Here is a 16,523-nt window from a genome sequence, read left to right as displayed (position 1 = left end):
CTTCTGTTTGTGAAATTAAGACAAACAAAGTTTCTGAGGAACTTGGAGACTAGCTTTTACAAAGTGATGGTTTCTGTGGAGCCTCTGCTTTAAGGCATTTCACTTTCGAATGCTTGAAATGTTGATACTTTCAAGCTGGTAGGTGATTAAAAATGGATTTTCATCATTGAGATGTTTTTATCATTTTCATAGTTTTCATCATTTTAGTATTAAAAACATTAATCTCAGAAATCACCTCAGACAAACAACCCAACAATACTGAAGTTTTTTTCAAAGAACTACAAATACTACTACAAGGTTATCTTTGCAGTTTAGTTTCTGTGTAGATATATGAATTGTGGAAGGTGTAGATTTTAATAACTGGAAAAACTTCAAGGTCCCTTCATAGAGACACTTGAAAATTTTAGCAATTTTTTCATTTCTGTCCTGGAATGTATTTTGATTAAGGACTTTTATGTACTTGTGTATGTAAGAAGGAATTTTAATGAAAATTGTAGTTACATAATTTAAAATGTTAGTCTTTTCAGTCAAATTTTTCATCACTAAAATGAATATTGCTAGCCAGGTAAATCCATACCGTGTGATTGTTTCTTGTCTTTAAAGGTTATTCTCATTTTTTTTTTTCTCTAAGCAATGTCAAGAAATGTATTTTCTTCATTGATTGGCAAAATTGAGAGGAACATGAACGATTAACAACTTGTCAGTTTTTTTGCTGCTCTGAGCAACCTTATCTAGTTGAAGGTGGCACTACTCATTGCAGGGGTGTTGAATTTGCCTTTAAAGGTTCCTTGCGACCTGAACTATTCCATGAGTCTGTGAATATTTACATGGCCTTCCTAGGATGCCGTGTTCCATCATGTTAGATTTTACAGCACACTGTGTATAAAATGATGGGCAACACCATTTTGAGAAGCACCATTGCATTTCAGGGTAATATTTGGTAGAAGCAAACAGAGAAAGGAGCAAGGGGCAAAAAAAGATGGAAATTAAATCATTGACAGCTGCTACTTAGGCTGGATAAATATGCAACAGAAACATGTTGGATGACAATTTCCAGATCACACAATAAAAGAGTTCACTGCTGTCTGGAGTGCTTAATTATTTGTATAATAGATGCTTATGTAGGGGCAGAATCATCTTAAATTCCATAGAAAGCATAATTACAAATTCCTACTACTGTTAGGAATACAGTGACTAAATTTAAAGGCAGTATGGAAGGATTAGAGCAAAAGGAGACAAGGTGGTTAAACAACATGCTTAGTATCATTCAGCTTATCTGTGTTAGAGGTGGTGACAAAAGCATCATCTTGATCTATTATTAGGTGCATTTCATCATGGTAATTACAGCAAAACTTTGAAATATTCTCACTTTTTTGAGTGATTTGATTGTAACTACCATCTATGAGGTATAGATGAAGAAGGTTTCATAGGAAGACTTAAGGTGCTTTTGACAGGAGAATGATGAGCTGATGAAGGATCTGTGGGTTGGCCAGATGGTTTGAGACAAACACAGCAGTGAAGTTCATCCTACTGTCTGAGGATCATCATGAAGCTGAAGATGTTCAATACTTCCAAGGGACAAGGAAATATGTCACAGCTTTCTGAAAGATTCAGAAATTTGGACCTTTACTGTCATGACATCTGTGGAACCTGTGTAGTGACCCTGAAAAGAAGCGTCTGGTAGAATGAATATTTAAGACTGTCGGGGGGAGGGAATTTTGAGGCCATGTAATCCTTCTTTGTGCAAGATAGCTCAAGGACTTCTTGTTTTAATGTAGACTGTGTATCTTCTCTTCAGTGGAACTTGTTTATTTTTCAAGCCTTAGAAAAATGAAATGTTACTTCTTCAGGTATAAGAGTTATAACTGTTCTTAGATAAGTATTTCTGTTACAAGTCTCACTTTGCTGAAGAAGCAGGGATGGGTATGTGGTTTTTTACCATGCATGGAAGATTGCAGTTGTCCTAGTGATATTCTTGGAAGTCACATTTTGAGAGGCATCTTTGGTAGCAGTTAACCACTTTCTTTAGCTTCCCACTTTCGTACACTGTTCCCTCCACTGGGCTGACCCAATGACACTCTGCACAAGGAATGGAAACAATAGGAAAAAATAAACAAAAAAGTTGCCAAGGCATGATCACTGTTTAAATTCTTCTATTGTCAAGAAGTCTAAATTTACTCATTAGAAAAATGCAACTTGAATCAGTTATGCCTACATTTTGATTTTAAGAATTCTGGCATATTGTGCTCCACTGCCTTCTTCCCACCTTCTTGGTGGCATTCTTCCTTAGCAAACTCAATAATTTAATTGAAAGCCAAAGTGAATGATTTCTAGCATGCAAAGCCCTTATGTCCCCATCACATGCATAAAGATTATGGCATATAGTTTACTGAAAATGTATTTATTTTTAAATAATTATTGGAGGCTGGATGTAGCTTTGATCTGGAGGTGGACTAAGGGGAGGCTTCAGGTTTGTGTGTAACTGAATCTGAGTCATCAGCACCCTTGTGTTTCCCCAGCAAGGGAGAGTGCTGTACAGTGCAGGGAGCTGCAGGTAACTCAAGCCTCTCCTGAGCTTGCTGAGGAAGGGTACCTCTCTGCTCTTCTGTTGTGTCTTTGTCAAACAGTGTCTTGCTTCAGGACACATTTTGTTCTTGTTTGCTCTGTGGAGTGTCTGACCTTAGGCAACCTAGTTTAGTTCATTGAACTGCACTAAATTTTTATATACTGAATTGTGTCTATCTGCTAATCTCTACAAATCCATATTTTACATTTGAAAGAACTTACTTAAAAATGAGCCAAAAACTCAAGATAGGAACAACTTTGAGGATTTTTCTTTTGGTGGTTTTTGCTGTAGCAGCAATGTTCAGTGATGTGGGTGTCTGCATAATGTAACACATCCTATTCCAAATCTTGCCTTTTTTGAATTCTTGAAGAAACCCACACTCATTAAATAGCTTTCTGTTATGATAACTTGTAGAGAGCACTGCTGTACTTTAGCTTTCCTACTGAGTGACTTCTCATTATAAATCATCTCTTATGGCTCAGAAATACTGCACTTCCAAACTCCACTCATTAGTTTGCACCAGAGCTGTGCTAAGGAAAGGCTGTTGCATTTATGTCCTTGATGCCCAAAACATGTTTGTAATGCATTGGACCTGAACAAACCAGGAATTAGCTAAACCAAGATTAGCTCTGTGTGTTTGTGTGTGTAAATATGGATGAATATGTGCAGGCAACGTGATTTCTGTTTGCACTTCTTTCTCTTCTTCTATTTTGTCTATGAAAAATGAGAAATATATTTTAAACAAAGGTTTTGGTAATGATACTGACTGTATTTAAAAAAAAAATCTTCCTTTCTTCTAAAAGAGTATGTAATTTTTAATTTCCTTCAGAGAAGCTGGATTGTTTTACAGGTAGACATTTGACCACAGATCATTACCTCACAAGAAGTATTAAAGATCTTTTTTAAGGTAAACAAGATAAGTATAAAGGCTTTCAAGTAAATTTATTGTAATCAGTTAAGCGGTTTCAGCACACCTCTTACAGTACCAGTAACTGACCTCTTAAGTACTTCAACCCTTAATGGTTGGGAAGTATTTTCGTGTTGGTTCACAGGAGATTGCTACTAACTGCTTCATTTCTTCACTTAGCTTAATGACAATAATGACATTCCATGTCATGAAGTAAGTTTTGTCATTCATATTGTGCTTCCCCATTTTTAATCTCTCTTTATTTGAATTATTGAAGATTTGGTTTTGTAATATGGAGGTCAGTAAATGCTTTGCTTTTTACTCTGTCTCTGATTCAGACTCTAGTAATGCAGTTTGTATTTTTAAAAGGCTATCCTTAAACGTCCTTTTAAATATGCCTTAAAAGGATCCCTAGAATAAGGGAAGAAAGCAATTAACACAAATGTTTTTTATATTTTTTTCCTATTTCATGTATAGGGAAACAAAGTAGAGGACATCCCATTCAAGGTGTATTCTGTTACTTTTATCAAACACCTTTTTGAGGAAATTTTTGGTTGAAGTGTTTGCAGTTTTAATTATTGGCTAAATGTTCTTACATTCGAGCATTTTTTCTCCTGTGATATCTTTGCAACACTCTTTGCTATCATTGAGCAGTAATTACTTATGTAGTTAGCCAAGAATGCTGCAGAAAGTTTAATTTTTCTCTATTCATTTTCTGATAGGTTTTCATTCCCATTTCTGTTTAGTATATTCCATAGGGAATGAATACAAAAAGCTTCCCCAGTAATTAACATAGAAAACACCAAGCTCTCTCTTCTTTAAATTATTCTTTGACCATAACCAATTCTATTAAAAAGCTTGCAATGTAATGAAAAACGGAAACAAACTAAGTTCTTATTAAAATGGTAGTTTTCCCAGTCTTGCTTCTCAAGATTGCAGTACTTACTGATCAGGTCTTAAAAGGTTGTTTATGTAATTTCTTTTATGAGTTGTTGTTTGTTTGCTTGTTTGGTTTTGGGTTTTTTGGTTGGTTGGGATTTTTTTTATTTGTTTGTTTGTCTTTTTACTCCAATGTGTTACACTTCAAACTTTTAAGCACATATATCCAGCATTAAATTGCTAGTGCTTCACAGCTACTTGGTTAGCTGTGTGGTGGCAAGACTTGGTTGGGTGAGAAAGGAGGCATGAAGATGTGCTTCAGACTGCTTGATTTGACTAGGAGTTTGAGAGAAGTTCCTGTCAGTACACCTGGGAACAAAGCTTTTCATCAGTGGTGGTGACCTACTTTGTCAGCGTTCTTTGTGAATTACCTTTCATCTGCTGTTGGTGGGACTTTGAATTTTGGAGGTGTGTTGTTCTCAGTGTAAGACACTTTGGTTAAGGCTTTCCAGGATGGTTAGTTATTGCTGTGTTGCCTTTAGCTTCTTCAGTTCTTCACGCTTCCCATTTTTTGTGATCCTAGTGGAGCATAAAAAAATGAGTAATTAAACAGAGATTGCATCCAGACTGCAGGAGAACTCCTTCAGTCCTGTTTATTATAAGCACTGCATAATGAAATAAATGCCCAGTAAGTAGCTGATATTGTGAAATTTGTTCCTACTCCTAAAGGGTACTGTTTTCAAACACAATACTTATCTCCTTGGGAGTGTCTTTTGGCCATCCTATGGCGCCTTCCTTCTCATAAATAAATGTATTCTGTGGGTGTAGAAGGAAGGTGAGTTTTTTCAAATAACTTTTTAGTTACAACTAGCCTGTGTTGTTTGCCCCACAGATAGGTTCTGACTCACTTAACAGTCTTCTCCTTATCTTGTTAAACTGCTAGATCTGAAAAAAAAGGTGCACAAAAATCAGCTTTAAATGATTTTTAAAGAAAATAATTGTCTGCTTGATCTTAAATGAATCTTTCTTAATAGTATGCCTTCTGAATTGATAAGCAGGTTCTGTGTTTTGCATGGACTTTCAATTCTTGTGTTTCTCTTTGAAATGCTGTAGGTTTTTAAGCTTTACTAGAAGAATTACAATTAAACATTCAAAATTATATTATCTTTGTTAGGAGTATAGTTTCAAGACTACTTTGCTGCTTGTACTTTTAACACATTTTAAATGCACAAGTAAAACAAAATATCTTGCTTTTTTTTTTTTTTTCAGCAGGCAAAGAGAAAAACAAAAAACCCCATGCCAAAGATGCTGGTTGTTTTTCCATGATCCACTCTAGAATCCTGTTATCGACTGTAGTAACTGCCTGCTGTAGCTTGATGGGCTTCCAGCTGATAGACTTCTGTTACACCTAGAAAGGTTGTTCTGTCAAACCTAGAGCCATCTTGCTACTTATCCCATGTGCAGAAATTGGTTATTGATGATGTTCTTCTACTGGGTTCGTAAAGTTGCTTAGTCATTGCCAGAGGCTTAATCTGGGATTCAGTGACATTTTTGCTCATAAAATCTATTGGTCCGTATGCAGTATTATTTGCATTCTAACAGTGTGTGTTTTTCTCCCACTGCATATTAAACCACCTCAAAGGCTTGATTTTTTCTTTATTGCCCTCTTATTAATGTCGGAAACACAAAATGTGCCATTACAGTTTTTTTGTGTTAGGTTGGTAGGATTGTGGTCTGTGCTTTTAGGACCCGTTTTATACATTGCTTCTTTTTTCTTAAGCATGGCAGTACATTGTAGAGAAGAGAAGAAGAAACTGTCAAGAAGAAAAACTGCATATCTGTCCACTCAAATAAGCAGAGCTTCACTAAATTGCATTGTCAGGTCAGATTTACTTAATGTGATGAAGGAGATATAAATTATATTGTGAGCCTTAGCTGGTTGGTACTCATTTTCATGTAAATTTGTTACTCAAGAGGATGGGCCAGCTGTACAGCAGGTACAGTCTTTGTGTTCTCAGTGAGACTGGGGCAAGGCCTCCTGATCCATTTGCTCAGGTGTAGTGCTGAACTGTGCTCCCCACCTCAGCTGTGCAGCTCATCTGTGAGACTGACCTGCTTCCTTGTAGTCCGTGTGGCAGTGGCAGAAACAAACTGGTTCCATTTTACACAGCTGGAATCTTCCTTTGGTTTCCTTTGAACATAAAGAAATTACTCTGTCATGTTGCTTTATGCAGTTCCATCTTTTATTTCTGAAAGATCTGTGTTGGAACCAGAGCCTTTAGGATTTATTAGTATTGAGGAGAGTGGAAGGATTACTTCAGGTATCTTGGAGGGTGTGCTTTCATTTGTAGCCTTGGTACAGAGTTTACCTTTCTAGCAGTGGTTTAAAAGAGTTGCTTGTGGTCTGTGATGATCCCTTATGCTTCTCTGAAAATGGGCCAACTACTTGCTCCACTTCTCATATTTGTGTACCTTTAAGCAAACAGTGTTGCCCTTGCCTTTTATGCAAGTTTATTTTTCTTAACATTTCTTTGTTATTTCAAAATTATTTAGAATTCCAGTTCTGCCTTACAACATACTTGTGTATTCGGTGAGCTCTCAGTTTTGTCTAGCATGGAAAGTGCAGCACTCTTCCTTCACTGCAAAACCTCTGGATGAGACAATATTTGTTAAATGAAATGCTGGTATGATGACCACCTGCCTACCTGTGCGGTGGTAACAGTAGTCGTGGACAGCAGCCCTGAGCAGTCTGGCAGTCCAGGAATGTCTTTGGGCCCCAAGGTTTGTAGTTTCCTATGTAAAGTTCTTGCTGCTGCAGATAGATGGAGTAACTCTGGGTAGATATCCATAGCATTACCATTGTCACACAGCCTTTAGTTTTGTGGACTTAGAGAAAGCCTTTCCTTGCACTGATCATGAAAACAGATTTATCAAGCTACTTTATTTTCATACTGAAATTGGCCAAATATAAACTTTCGAATGCAGATTTGAGTGTTAAAAAGCAGACATTCATTATTGCAGCACTGGGCATTTGGAGGATCCTTCCACTAATCAAGTACCCTGAGTGTTGGGTAAACAGAATTCTTATCATACACACTAATTACATATCATTAGCTATCCCCACTTGCTTGATATATATGTATTTACTTTGTTTACATAGTCACAGTCCTTGTCAAAGTCTTCTTATGATTCTTTGGGGTCTTCTTTAGTGGTCTTTAGTGTCCAATGTCCTTTAAAAGTGGCTGTTCCTCAACCCCTCCTTTTGGGTAAGTGTGATATCACTGTTTTGCTTTGTCAGCCTTTGCAGTGCGGAGCTGGCATCCTGCTTGTGTTTTGCATGACTTCTGCTTGCCTAAGTTACATCTTTTATCTTCTTCTCCAAGGCTTTGTTTTTCTGTTCTCCTGTCCAGATGAAGTTGTTCTGATCTTGTACTATCTCCAGTCATTCATGCATTTTCTGATCTTAATGCAGTCTATCTTTTCCCCTGTAGTCCTTATAACTATTTTACATTGGAGAGATTAGAGTCTTTGTGGGATTTTTTTTTGTTTGGTTTGGTAATTAAAAATTCATATTAAAGAATCAGGGATTTTAGAGTAAGACCTTGGCAATTTTAAATGCCAGTATTTGTAACTCAAATTAATGTAAGGCAAGTCAGTTGTAATAAGGACTGTTTTACTTGTGCTACAGACTAATTACAATAAAAGTATGTACCGCTGATCTTTCGCTGTTTTGTGAATGCACTGACTTCCTTGTTGGAGAAGAATTGTGTGGGGTCATAACACTAGAAGTAAATGTCATTAAATATACGCAGTTGGTCCCGATATTGGACAAGCTGTTGACAGAGTTCCAACTCTGAGGAAAAACACACCTTCAGATCAGTTGTTGCATCACCAGTGAAAATGAGTAAACCTCATTAAGTGGGTCATGCGAGCAGGAACAAACCAGGCAGGTGATCAGGCACCGTTAAAGGCCACTTCTGTCTCAGTACTGTGACCCAGCAGGGTTTGTAGCAAGTAGCTTCATTCCTGGTGGGGATATGTTTTGTATTGTAGTTTGGCTCCAACTTGGCTGATCTGTTATCCAGGAACCTCTACCTACTGTGGGAAGAAGATGCTGTCAGTCTAGTGATCTGGCAGCATTTTACTACTTTTGGAAGTCCCAGTTTTCAAGCCAACATATATTTAAGGAACTCTAATTTGGAAAGGAAATTCCTGTGAGTAATGCCTGATGACACATCATCTTTCATCCCTGCATTTCCTGAGTACTAAGAATAATATTTTGTGTGTGATGATTTTGATATCTCGACTGTCATGTGCCATATTTAATGCTGCTTGTGAAATGGACAGTGTGAGGTTAAAAGAACAGTGTCTTTTGAAAATGCTTTGGATACCACTTAGGTGATGACTGAGTTTTGGCAGTGGCTGCCCAATTAAGAAATCTGCTGCAGTGTCTTATTTAAGGGCATTGTAATGAAGTGAGGAATCAGGATTTAAAGCAAGGGAAATGTGCAGTGTGGGTGGGTCATGCAGATGGATTTTGGTAGGGTGATGAAAAAGGTTTTTACAGTCACAAAGACTAAAATTGCAGTGGTGGTATTTGCCTGTTAGCAGGCAGGAGACATGTTAAATCTCATCTAAATCAGTGCTCATTTTTTTCTTCAGATGAAATGGCTACTTATGAAAGGCTGGAGGATTTATGGGGGTGTCAAAACATATGGCAGATGGGCTGGATTAGGACTCATGAGTATAGTAATCCAAATCCTTTCTGCTGAGCATTACAGAGAATCTCTTCTGCTCCTGGGTTGCACTGAATGTATACAATCAGATCAGAGTAGCACAGGCTGTCAGGAGCCTCAGAAGAGTTACTAGTGAAAGTGCTTGTCTGAGCAGAGTTCATTTTGAAAGCATTTCCTTTGCAGGCAAAAGTCTACTGGGGAACTGGCAATATTATTCAATTTTAATAAATTGCTGGAATGATTTTTTTCCAAAGCCTTAAAGAAAGTAAAGCCAAAATGTGTGCTAAGCCTTTCTCATTATCTGTGACTATATTAGCACAGAGGGATAAAAGTCATGAATGTTGAGAGAGGAAAAAAAGGGGAATGAATTTGTCTTTCCCTTCTAGGCCAGTGCTATCTCTGAGATTTGAAAACTAAAAACCTAAAAAAAAAAAGAAAGGAAAAAGACATCCTAGTTTAAATTGTTGTGTCAGATGTTAAAGTGTTAGGAACAGATTTTTCTTGCCTCTAGACTGAGCCTCCTCTGAAACATGAAAATTCACAATGGTGTGTCAGTGTTATACAGGTTATTGCTAACTGTACTTAACGTGTAGTTCATTTTAAAGGGTTGTATAGCTACTGGCTATTGAAAAGATCCATGTGTGAAATTTGGGGAAGCATGCAAACCATTTCTGTCTGAGGGAGCAACAGGAAATTTGCACTTCACTCCTGTGGTCAGTTAACTGAGTTTAAGAATCTACCAGAGCTCAATCTCCAGTTGACTAGTGCCTTACAGCATGATAAATTGATATGCTGGGGTGATAAATCTACTCAGATATTTCTGAGCTCTAGGAGTGAATGCTTAGATATTTCATTTGAAAATAATGTAAAATGCTTAAAAATAGTAAAAAAATGTTTTATTGCAGCCTGATGCACAAACCTGTATATGGATAATCTGTATTCTTTGTAAAACCTACAACTGTGAGGATACAGATATTACAGACCTTAAATGTAAAGCTTAAAAGAGAGGCTGCAAATATTTACTCCAGCAGTGAAGATTGATTAGCTCTGAGCTACAAATTGTTAATGTTTTTGGGATAGGAGCAACAGGCAAACTTCTAGTTGTTAGTAATTGGTTAGCATATGAGGAAGATCTGAAAGTTTTTAGGTTTCACTATTATCCATGAGGAATAGCATATCTGCTCTCACATGCTTTTGTGAGAACTTTGTAATGTGAACTTTCTTGGCATTTAATTGAAAAGTGCAATGGTCAGAACTTCAGGAAAAAGAGATTTTCTTCCAGTTGTTAATAAGTATTAACAAAATGACAAAGCAGCCTAATTAGTCTGTGAAAGCTCACTTCTCATCTCTTTATCAAGTTTCACCTCCTTAGTATTTGGGATATCTTAATCTTTCAAGGGGTATATAGCCTTCCAGGGAAGACTATTTCTAACCCAAACAAAAAGACCATCTCTCACTTCCCAGCTTCTTTGTGTCTTAGCAGCCTCTTCATAAGAGATTCAGAAGAAGAATGTATGAAATAGCAAATCAGTCACATTTAACATTTGAGAGTTGTTTATATGTATGTTTGAAGGAAATGAATTTGAAAATTATTGAACCAGAAGGGTGGGCAGAAAAAAATTTCATGTAGAAAAATACGATGAGAAAGAAAGGACGAGTTGAACCACGGACATGAGGTTTTATTGTGAGGACATACATGCAAATCCATGAAATCTCAATAATCTTTTTCTTCCAAATATAAAATTAGTTGGGAGTTTCAGTGATAACCAGTTTACACAGCTTTATAACAATGAAAGCATTTAAATAGTTTTGGCAGGCATGTATGGAACCATATGTGAAGTGAGTTGTGAAGTATTATTCAGCTTACAAATAAAAGTAAGTTGTTCTAATAGGCTTTCTGGCAAATGTAGTTATCATGATGTGTAGGTGAGGGTTTTGATGGATATCCAAGTGTATGAATGTTTCCATTATAAATTTGTTTGTTCCCTACTAATGCCTCCATTAAATTCCATAATGTAGCATAACTAATGAATGAATCTGATGTTTAATATTTTAAGCTTCACAAGGAGGAACTCTATAGAAATGTGAAAAGGTATAAATTTCTTCCTGATATATTATAAGATAAACTATAAGTTATCATTACTAGACTGTGTCTTCTTAGTAGAACAGTAAACTGTAGAAAACTATTAGTAACTCACCTAAAATGGAGCAACACAATAATCTGTAATTCACAATATCAAGGGTTGATCCCACCCACAAAGGAGAAAAATTAGTTGTTTTATAGAAATAAGATAAAACATTATACTGTGAGGTTCTGCTTCTGAATAACTAAGTAAACATTGAATAATCCTCCCAAGAATGTATAATGTGAGATGGAAAAAACAAACCTAATGAAATGAAAAATGATTGACAAATAATTCTTTCTAATAATGGGGAAAAGGTTATCAAAGCACTTAATCTGTATCTGGAACTATTTGGGAGATAGTTATTTTTCTTTCCTTAGAAAAGGTGTCTGAGAAATTGAAACATAAAAAATACATATATTTTAGCTTCTACATAGAGGGTGAGTAATGTAAACCAGCTTTCATTTAAGGTGCCCATGTAATCAAGAGCAGAACTTACCCAAGAAGCAGCTCCTTGTGGAAAATGTTCAGTTATTCCATAAATACGTGCAAATTCTTCAAGTTGGTAGCATGATGATATTGATTAGGTGGGCCTGCTTCCCGTAATGTTATTTAGATGCATATGAAGATGTGAAAGGTTTTGGAGTGCTTATTATGGCTTGAAGAAAAACCCCCAGTGTATTGTTTGGCTCTGAGGTCACGGAATCATGGAATCATTAGGGTTGAAAGGGACCTCTGGCAGATCATCCAGTTCAAATCCCCCTCCAAAGGTAAGGTCACCTAGAGCAGGCTGTACAGGGACAAATCCAGGTGAGTTTTGAATATCTCCAGAGAATGAGAATCCACAACATCCGTGGGCAGCCTGTTCCAGTGCCCTGCCACTCTCAATGTGAAGAAGCCCTTCCTCATATACTGAGGTGAACTTAACACAAAAGCTTTTTGTGTTTTATGGAAAATGAAGTGAGACTTTCAGTAGCAGGTAGATGTGAAGGCTCCAAGTGACCACTGTAGTTAATAGGTAGGAGGTAGGAGACCTAAATATGGAATCTGAGTCTGTTTTCCTCTCTTGCTTTCTTGGAAATTTTAATCAGTTCTCTAGTGAAATGCTTTGGGAGGGACTTTGATTAAGGAAAATGGATCTGGAACATCCTTTAGACTTTAAGTCTAGCTAAGGCAAACTGGTATTTTGTTCACAACCAGAAACAGAGAAGGGATTTGGGAGGTTATGTAGGAACTAATGTAAGAGTCCATAAATTCCTCTAAAATAGGAGTTTCCAGAGCATTACACAACTAAATCTTAAGCAAGGACTGACAGCCCTAAAATATCTGAAGACTTATCTCTGATGCATTCTTGATACAGCTTAAATGAAAGAGCAAGTTCCTTTAGTCTGTAGTCAACAATGTACTCCAATATGGCATGAAACAAATCAGAGACTGAGATCTATTGTGTTTCTTTCCATTACCAAAAAAAATTCTAGATACTTTCTTGGTTCTTTTTTGTATATAATTTACACAACTAAATACCTAGTTTTATAATTTACACAACTAAATCCTAATGTTGATTTATGCTTTTATTTTTTTTTTTTTTTCAGAGAAAGAATTTGACCCTTTTCTTCAGCCTTGGTTTATTGACCTCCTGGGGAACTGCACTGCTGGGTGTTCGCTTATACTGGATGGGCAACAAGCCCCCAAGTTTTTCTAATTCTGACAATCCAGCAGCTGACTCAGACAGTTTTCTCACACGTACTCTGACCTTCTTTTACTTGCCAACCAAGAACCTCTGGCTGTTGCTATGCCCAGATACCCTCAGCTTTGACTGGTCTATGGATGCTGTGCCTCTTCTTAAAGCAGTCAGTGACTGGAGGAATCTACACACTGTGGCCTTCTATGCAGGACTCCTCCTCCTTGCCTACTTCAGCTTGAAGGGCTCCAGCAATGAGAGAGAATGCAATGGGAAAACTGTAATGAATGGCAAGCAAAATGCTAATGGGCATAGCTGCCACCCAGAGATGGAGTACAAGACACTGGAGATGAAGTCAAGCTTTGCATCAAAAGAAGAGAATGGCCTAAAAAAGCATGAAATTCAGAAACTGCAGCTTCCTTCAACTGAGAACATTGTCATTCTGTCTCTCTCTTTGTTAATAGTGCCCTTCGTTCCTGCCACAAACCTGTTTTTCTATGTTGGCTTTGTAATAGCAGAGCGTGTGCTGTATGTTCCTAGTATGGGCTTCTGCCTGCTGGTTACAGTAGGTGTCAGGGCCCTTTATGTCAAAGCCCAAAAGCGCTTTCTGAAGAACTTGGTTTTTTGTTCCACTGCTGCATTAATTGTTTTCTATGGACTCAAGACTGTTGTCAGGAATGGGGACTGGCAGAATGAGGAGATGCTGTATAGGTCAGGGATAAAAGTAAACCCTGCTAAAGGTAATTTTTGCTCTTTATGGTGAATGCTTTATTTATTCCTGTCTTTGAATTACTAATTTTACTATCTACATCTAAAGAGGATACTTTAAGAAGTGTCATTTCAAGTTGCAGTGGTATGTACATTAGTCAAAATGGGGAAAAGCAAGAATGTGTTTTGATTAGGTGTTACCGTTTGGCATTAACATGGAGAAAAGGAGACCCTAAGGTAAGGGGATACTTTCTTTTTCAGTGGTATTAGTTCTGTATTTTGAAATTAAAGATGCATTATTGGTATTATAAAGACCACCCTGGTGTTTTTCCATTTAGAATCTGGTATTTAGCATGCTAATGAAGATTTTGGTTAGTTTACCAAATGTTCTGTTTTCTATGATTAGAAAATGAAATAAATAGTCAAGGACAGCATCAGGGAAGTGCTGTTCCTTTATTTCATCTGACGCAAATAATGTCAATACTACATAATAAAAATGAGGAAATGAAGTCATATAATTCAGCCTAGGAAATGACTGTAGTTCCCCCTGCCTACGAGTACTGTAAAGAGTTATTGTCAAATAGTTATGCTTTCCTGTTCATGTGAAAATATCAGCTATTTGTAACATTGCCCAGCCACGTCTCACATTATATCTATGCTGTAATGAGATGTGACCACAGCTAGTGTAAACATATCCAAACAGGCAGTAAACCTGCTAGTTTAGGTATCAGTAACAGTGTTTAGCTGTGGCTTTGTGGTTTCAAGCATGTATGGCAGATCCAGCTTGGATCCTGAACTCCTTGCTGCCTGGTTGTACTCCTCTTGGCACACATGCAAGTTCATCTGAGAATGGTCAAAATATCACCTGTGAGTACAATGTAGACATTGACTAAGCCTTCCTTATTCACAGTTCATCAAAAGTGAGAAGGGATTAGTTGATTGCTTTGCATGTCTGTGAAAGAAAAAATTGACAGCATTTGAATACTTGAGTTTTTTCAGTCCTTTGCTCAGAAACCCGTTATATGATTCAAAGTCATTGCTGATAGAGTTGTGGATTTTGGCTAGACGGTTATATCATGCCGTAGTCTAAAAGCTGTGATAGTAAAAGGCAGATGGAGGTGGTTACTGTGAACTGATAGGAAGTGGAAAAGTAGATTTGGCAGATAAAATGCCTAGCAAAGCAGCATTTTAGTAGTTTGTCAATCTGATTTTGTAACTCTTCTTCATATCCTTTCTCACCCTAAGAAAATTGCTAAACTTGTTACTGCAGTAAGTGACGTTTTTAAATTGTGAACAAGCACATCCTGTTTGTTTTACTTTTTATTTCAAAACTAGCGCAGGAGAGCAAGAAATGAAGTAACTGAACAGCAAGGCAGCAAACCAGAGTGATTAGATGAAGCTCAGAGACTTACAAGTTTAGTGACAGTATAAAATGTGCATTAAAACACTGGAATTTCTTGGAAAGTGTGTATGCACTTGATTAGTTAATGCATATTCCATTTTTGCCATTGGTGGAGATCCCCAGACATTAATAGTTGTCTGCTTGCAATGAACCAAATTTTGTGATCAAAAAAAATCTATCCTAGTTTTTTGCCCAATAGTAGGATTGGCTGCAGCATTGTCTGGAAATTAGACTACTGGGTATTATGCTCCCAGGAGACAGGATGAGCTATTTTCATCATACACATCTCAGAATGCACAGCCTCATGTGTATATGATCTTCTGGTTTCTTGGTGTATAAGCTGACATTAAGTGTCTTGTAAGATGTGTAAAAGCAAAGACAGTATGTCAATGCAATGATATAGACATGACTGAGCTTACTTAAATAAATCTGCTTAAAATATCTTGTTAAACTTCTGAATATTTACTAGCCCACACACATTGTAACAAGGCTGGATGTAAGAAACCCTAGCTAATGCGACCTGTCAACCAACTCTATTCATTATTGTGAGTATTTCTAAGATTATCCCTGGCTTTGACTATGCTAATTTTATTTTCTATTTCTCATATAGTCAGGCAAGCCTGACTGGACTAGACTGGCTGCCTATCCTGCCAAAGCATTAGGTGATCAACAATTCAAACTACTTTTCCGTAATTAAATGAGGTTGACATAGGAAAAACAATTTTATTTTTGTTTGCCTCTTTTTTCCTACTTTTATGAATGCTAGTGCTAAATAGGCTATTGAGAGAGTGGGACAATGGGCTGCTTAGTCAAATGGTAGAGTGGAAAAGTGTTTTCCTTATTTTTAGGCTACTAAGAAAATGCTGTCTCTCCTCATTTCTCTGCTTTCCTCAACTCGTAGCAAGTTTCTCCCTAATAGTATTTTCTTACTTCTGAAAACTGTGGAGTGGCAGGATCATTTTCCCTGATAGTTCTGCTTTTTCTCTGATCTCCTGCAAAGAGCTTCTTCTGAATGAGAGCTGCTTCTGTCATAATCTAAAAAGCAATGAGGTATCCCTTGAAAAGCTCACAGTGTGGAAACCGATAAAGAAATAGAAATCTGTGAAGATCAGCTTTACTAAAGCAAAAAGATGAATGTTTCGTTCTGGATCCATCTGTATTCTGGGCTAGCAGGATGAATGCCACTGATGGCTGAATGCTGTGCAACACTGAGCTGATGTGCAGTAGTCATAAGGACATTTGTGAAGCAAGGTTTTAGCATGGGTGCCTTTGTATACTAATGTGGCTGAACTGCTTTGGAAATGGAGTTGTCTCATTTGGTGAGGGTTTATTATCAGGTCCTCTGTGTTGCGATATGTGTAAGATTATAATCTCCTCTGCTGCTGTGGGACTTGCAGGCAAACATATTCAGGAGCTTCTCCATCTTCAGTGCTCAGTGAAGAAATGGGTGATAATCACCTGACTGGTACTTTCTTCTGGTCCCTTCAGGGGTACCTTGCAGGCAGTGCAGGCAGAGTAGTG

At 37.2% G+C, this 16,523-nt stretch overlaps 1 protein-coding gene across 1 annotated transcript in view; it reads left to right on the top strand.

Moving 5' to 3' along the window:
- The window catches only part of TMTC2 (transmembrane O-mannosyltransferase targeting cadherins 2), a 231,557-nt gene that overhangs the window by 125,278 nt on the left and 89,756 nt on the right, over nt 1-16,523 (top strand). The window contains exon 3 of the mRNA XM_083858728.1: nt 12,804-13,632. Coding sequence (XP_083714854.1) covers nt 12,804-13,632 — 829 coding nt within the window. The remainder of the gene's footprint in view (nt 1-12,803; nt 13,633-16,523) is intronic.

Source organism: Zosterops lateralis (assembly GCF_965231275.1).
Source record: "Zosterops lateralis genome assembly, chromosome: 4".
Classification (NCBI taxonomy): domain Eukaryota; kingdom Metazoa; phylum Chordata; class Aves; order Passeriformes; family Zosteropidae; genus Zosterops; species Zosterops lateralis.
This window is presented reverse-complemented; position numbering and strand designations above follow the sequence as displayed.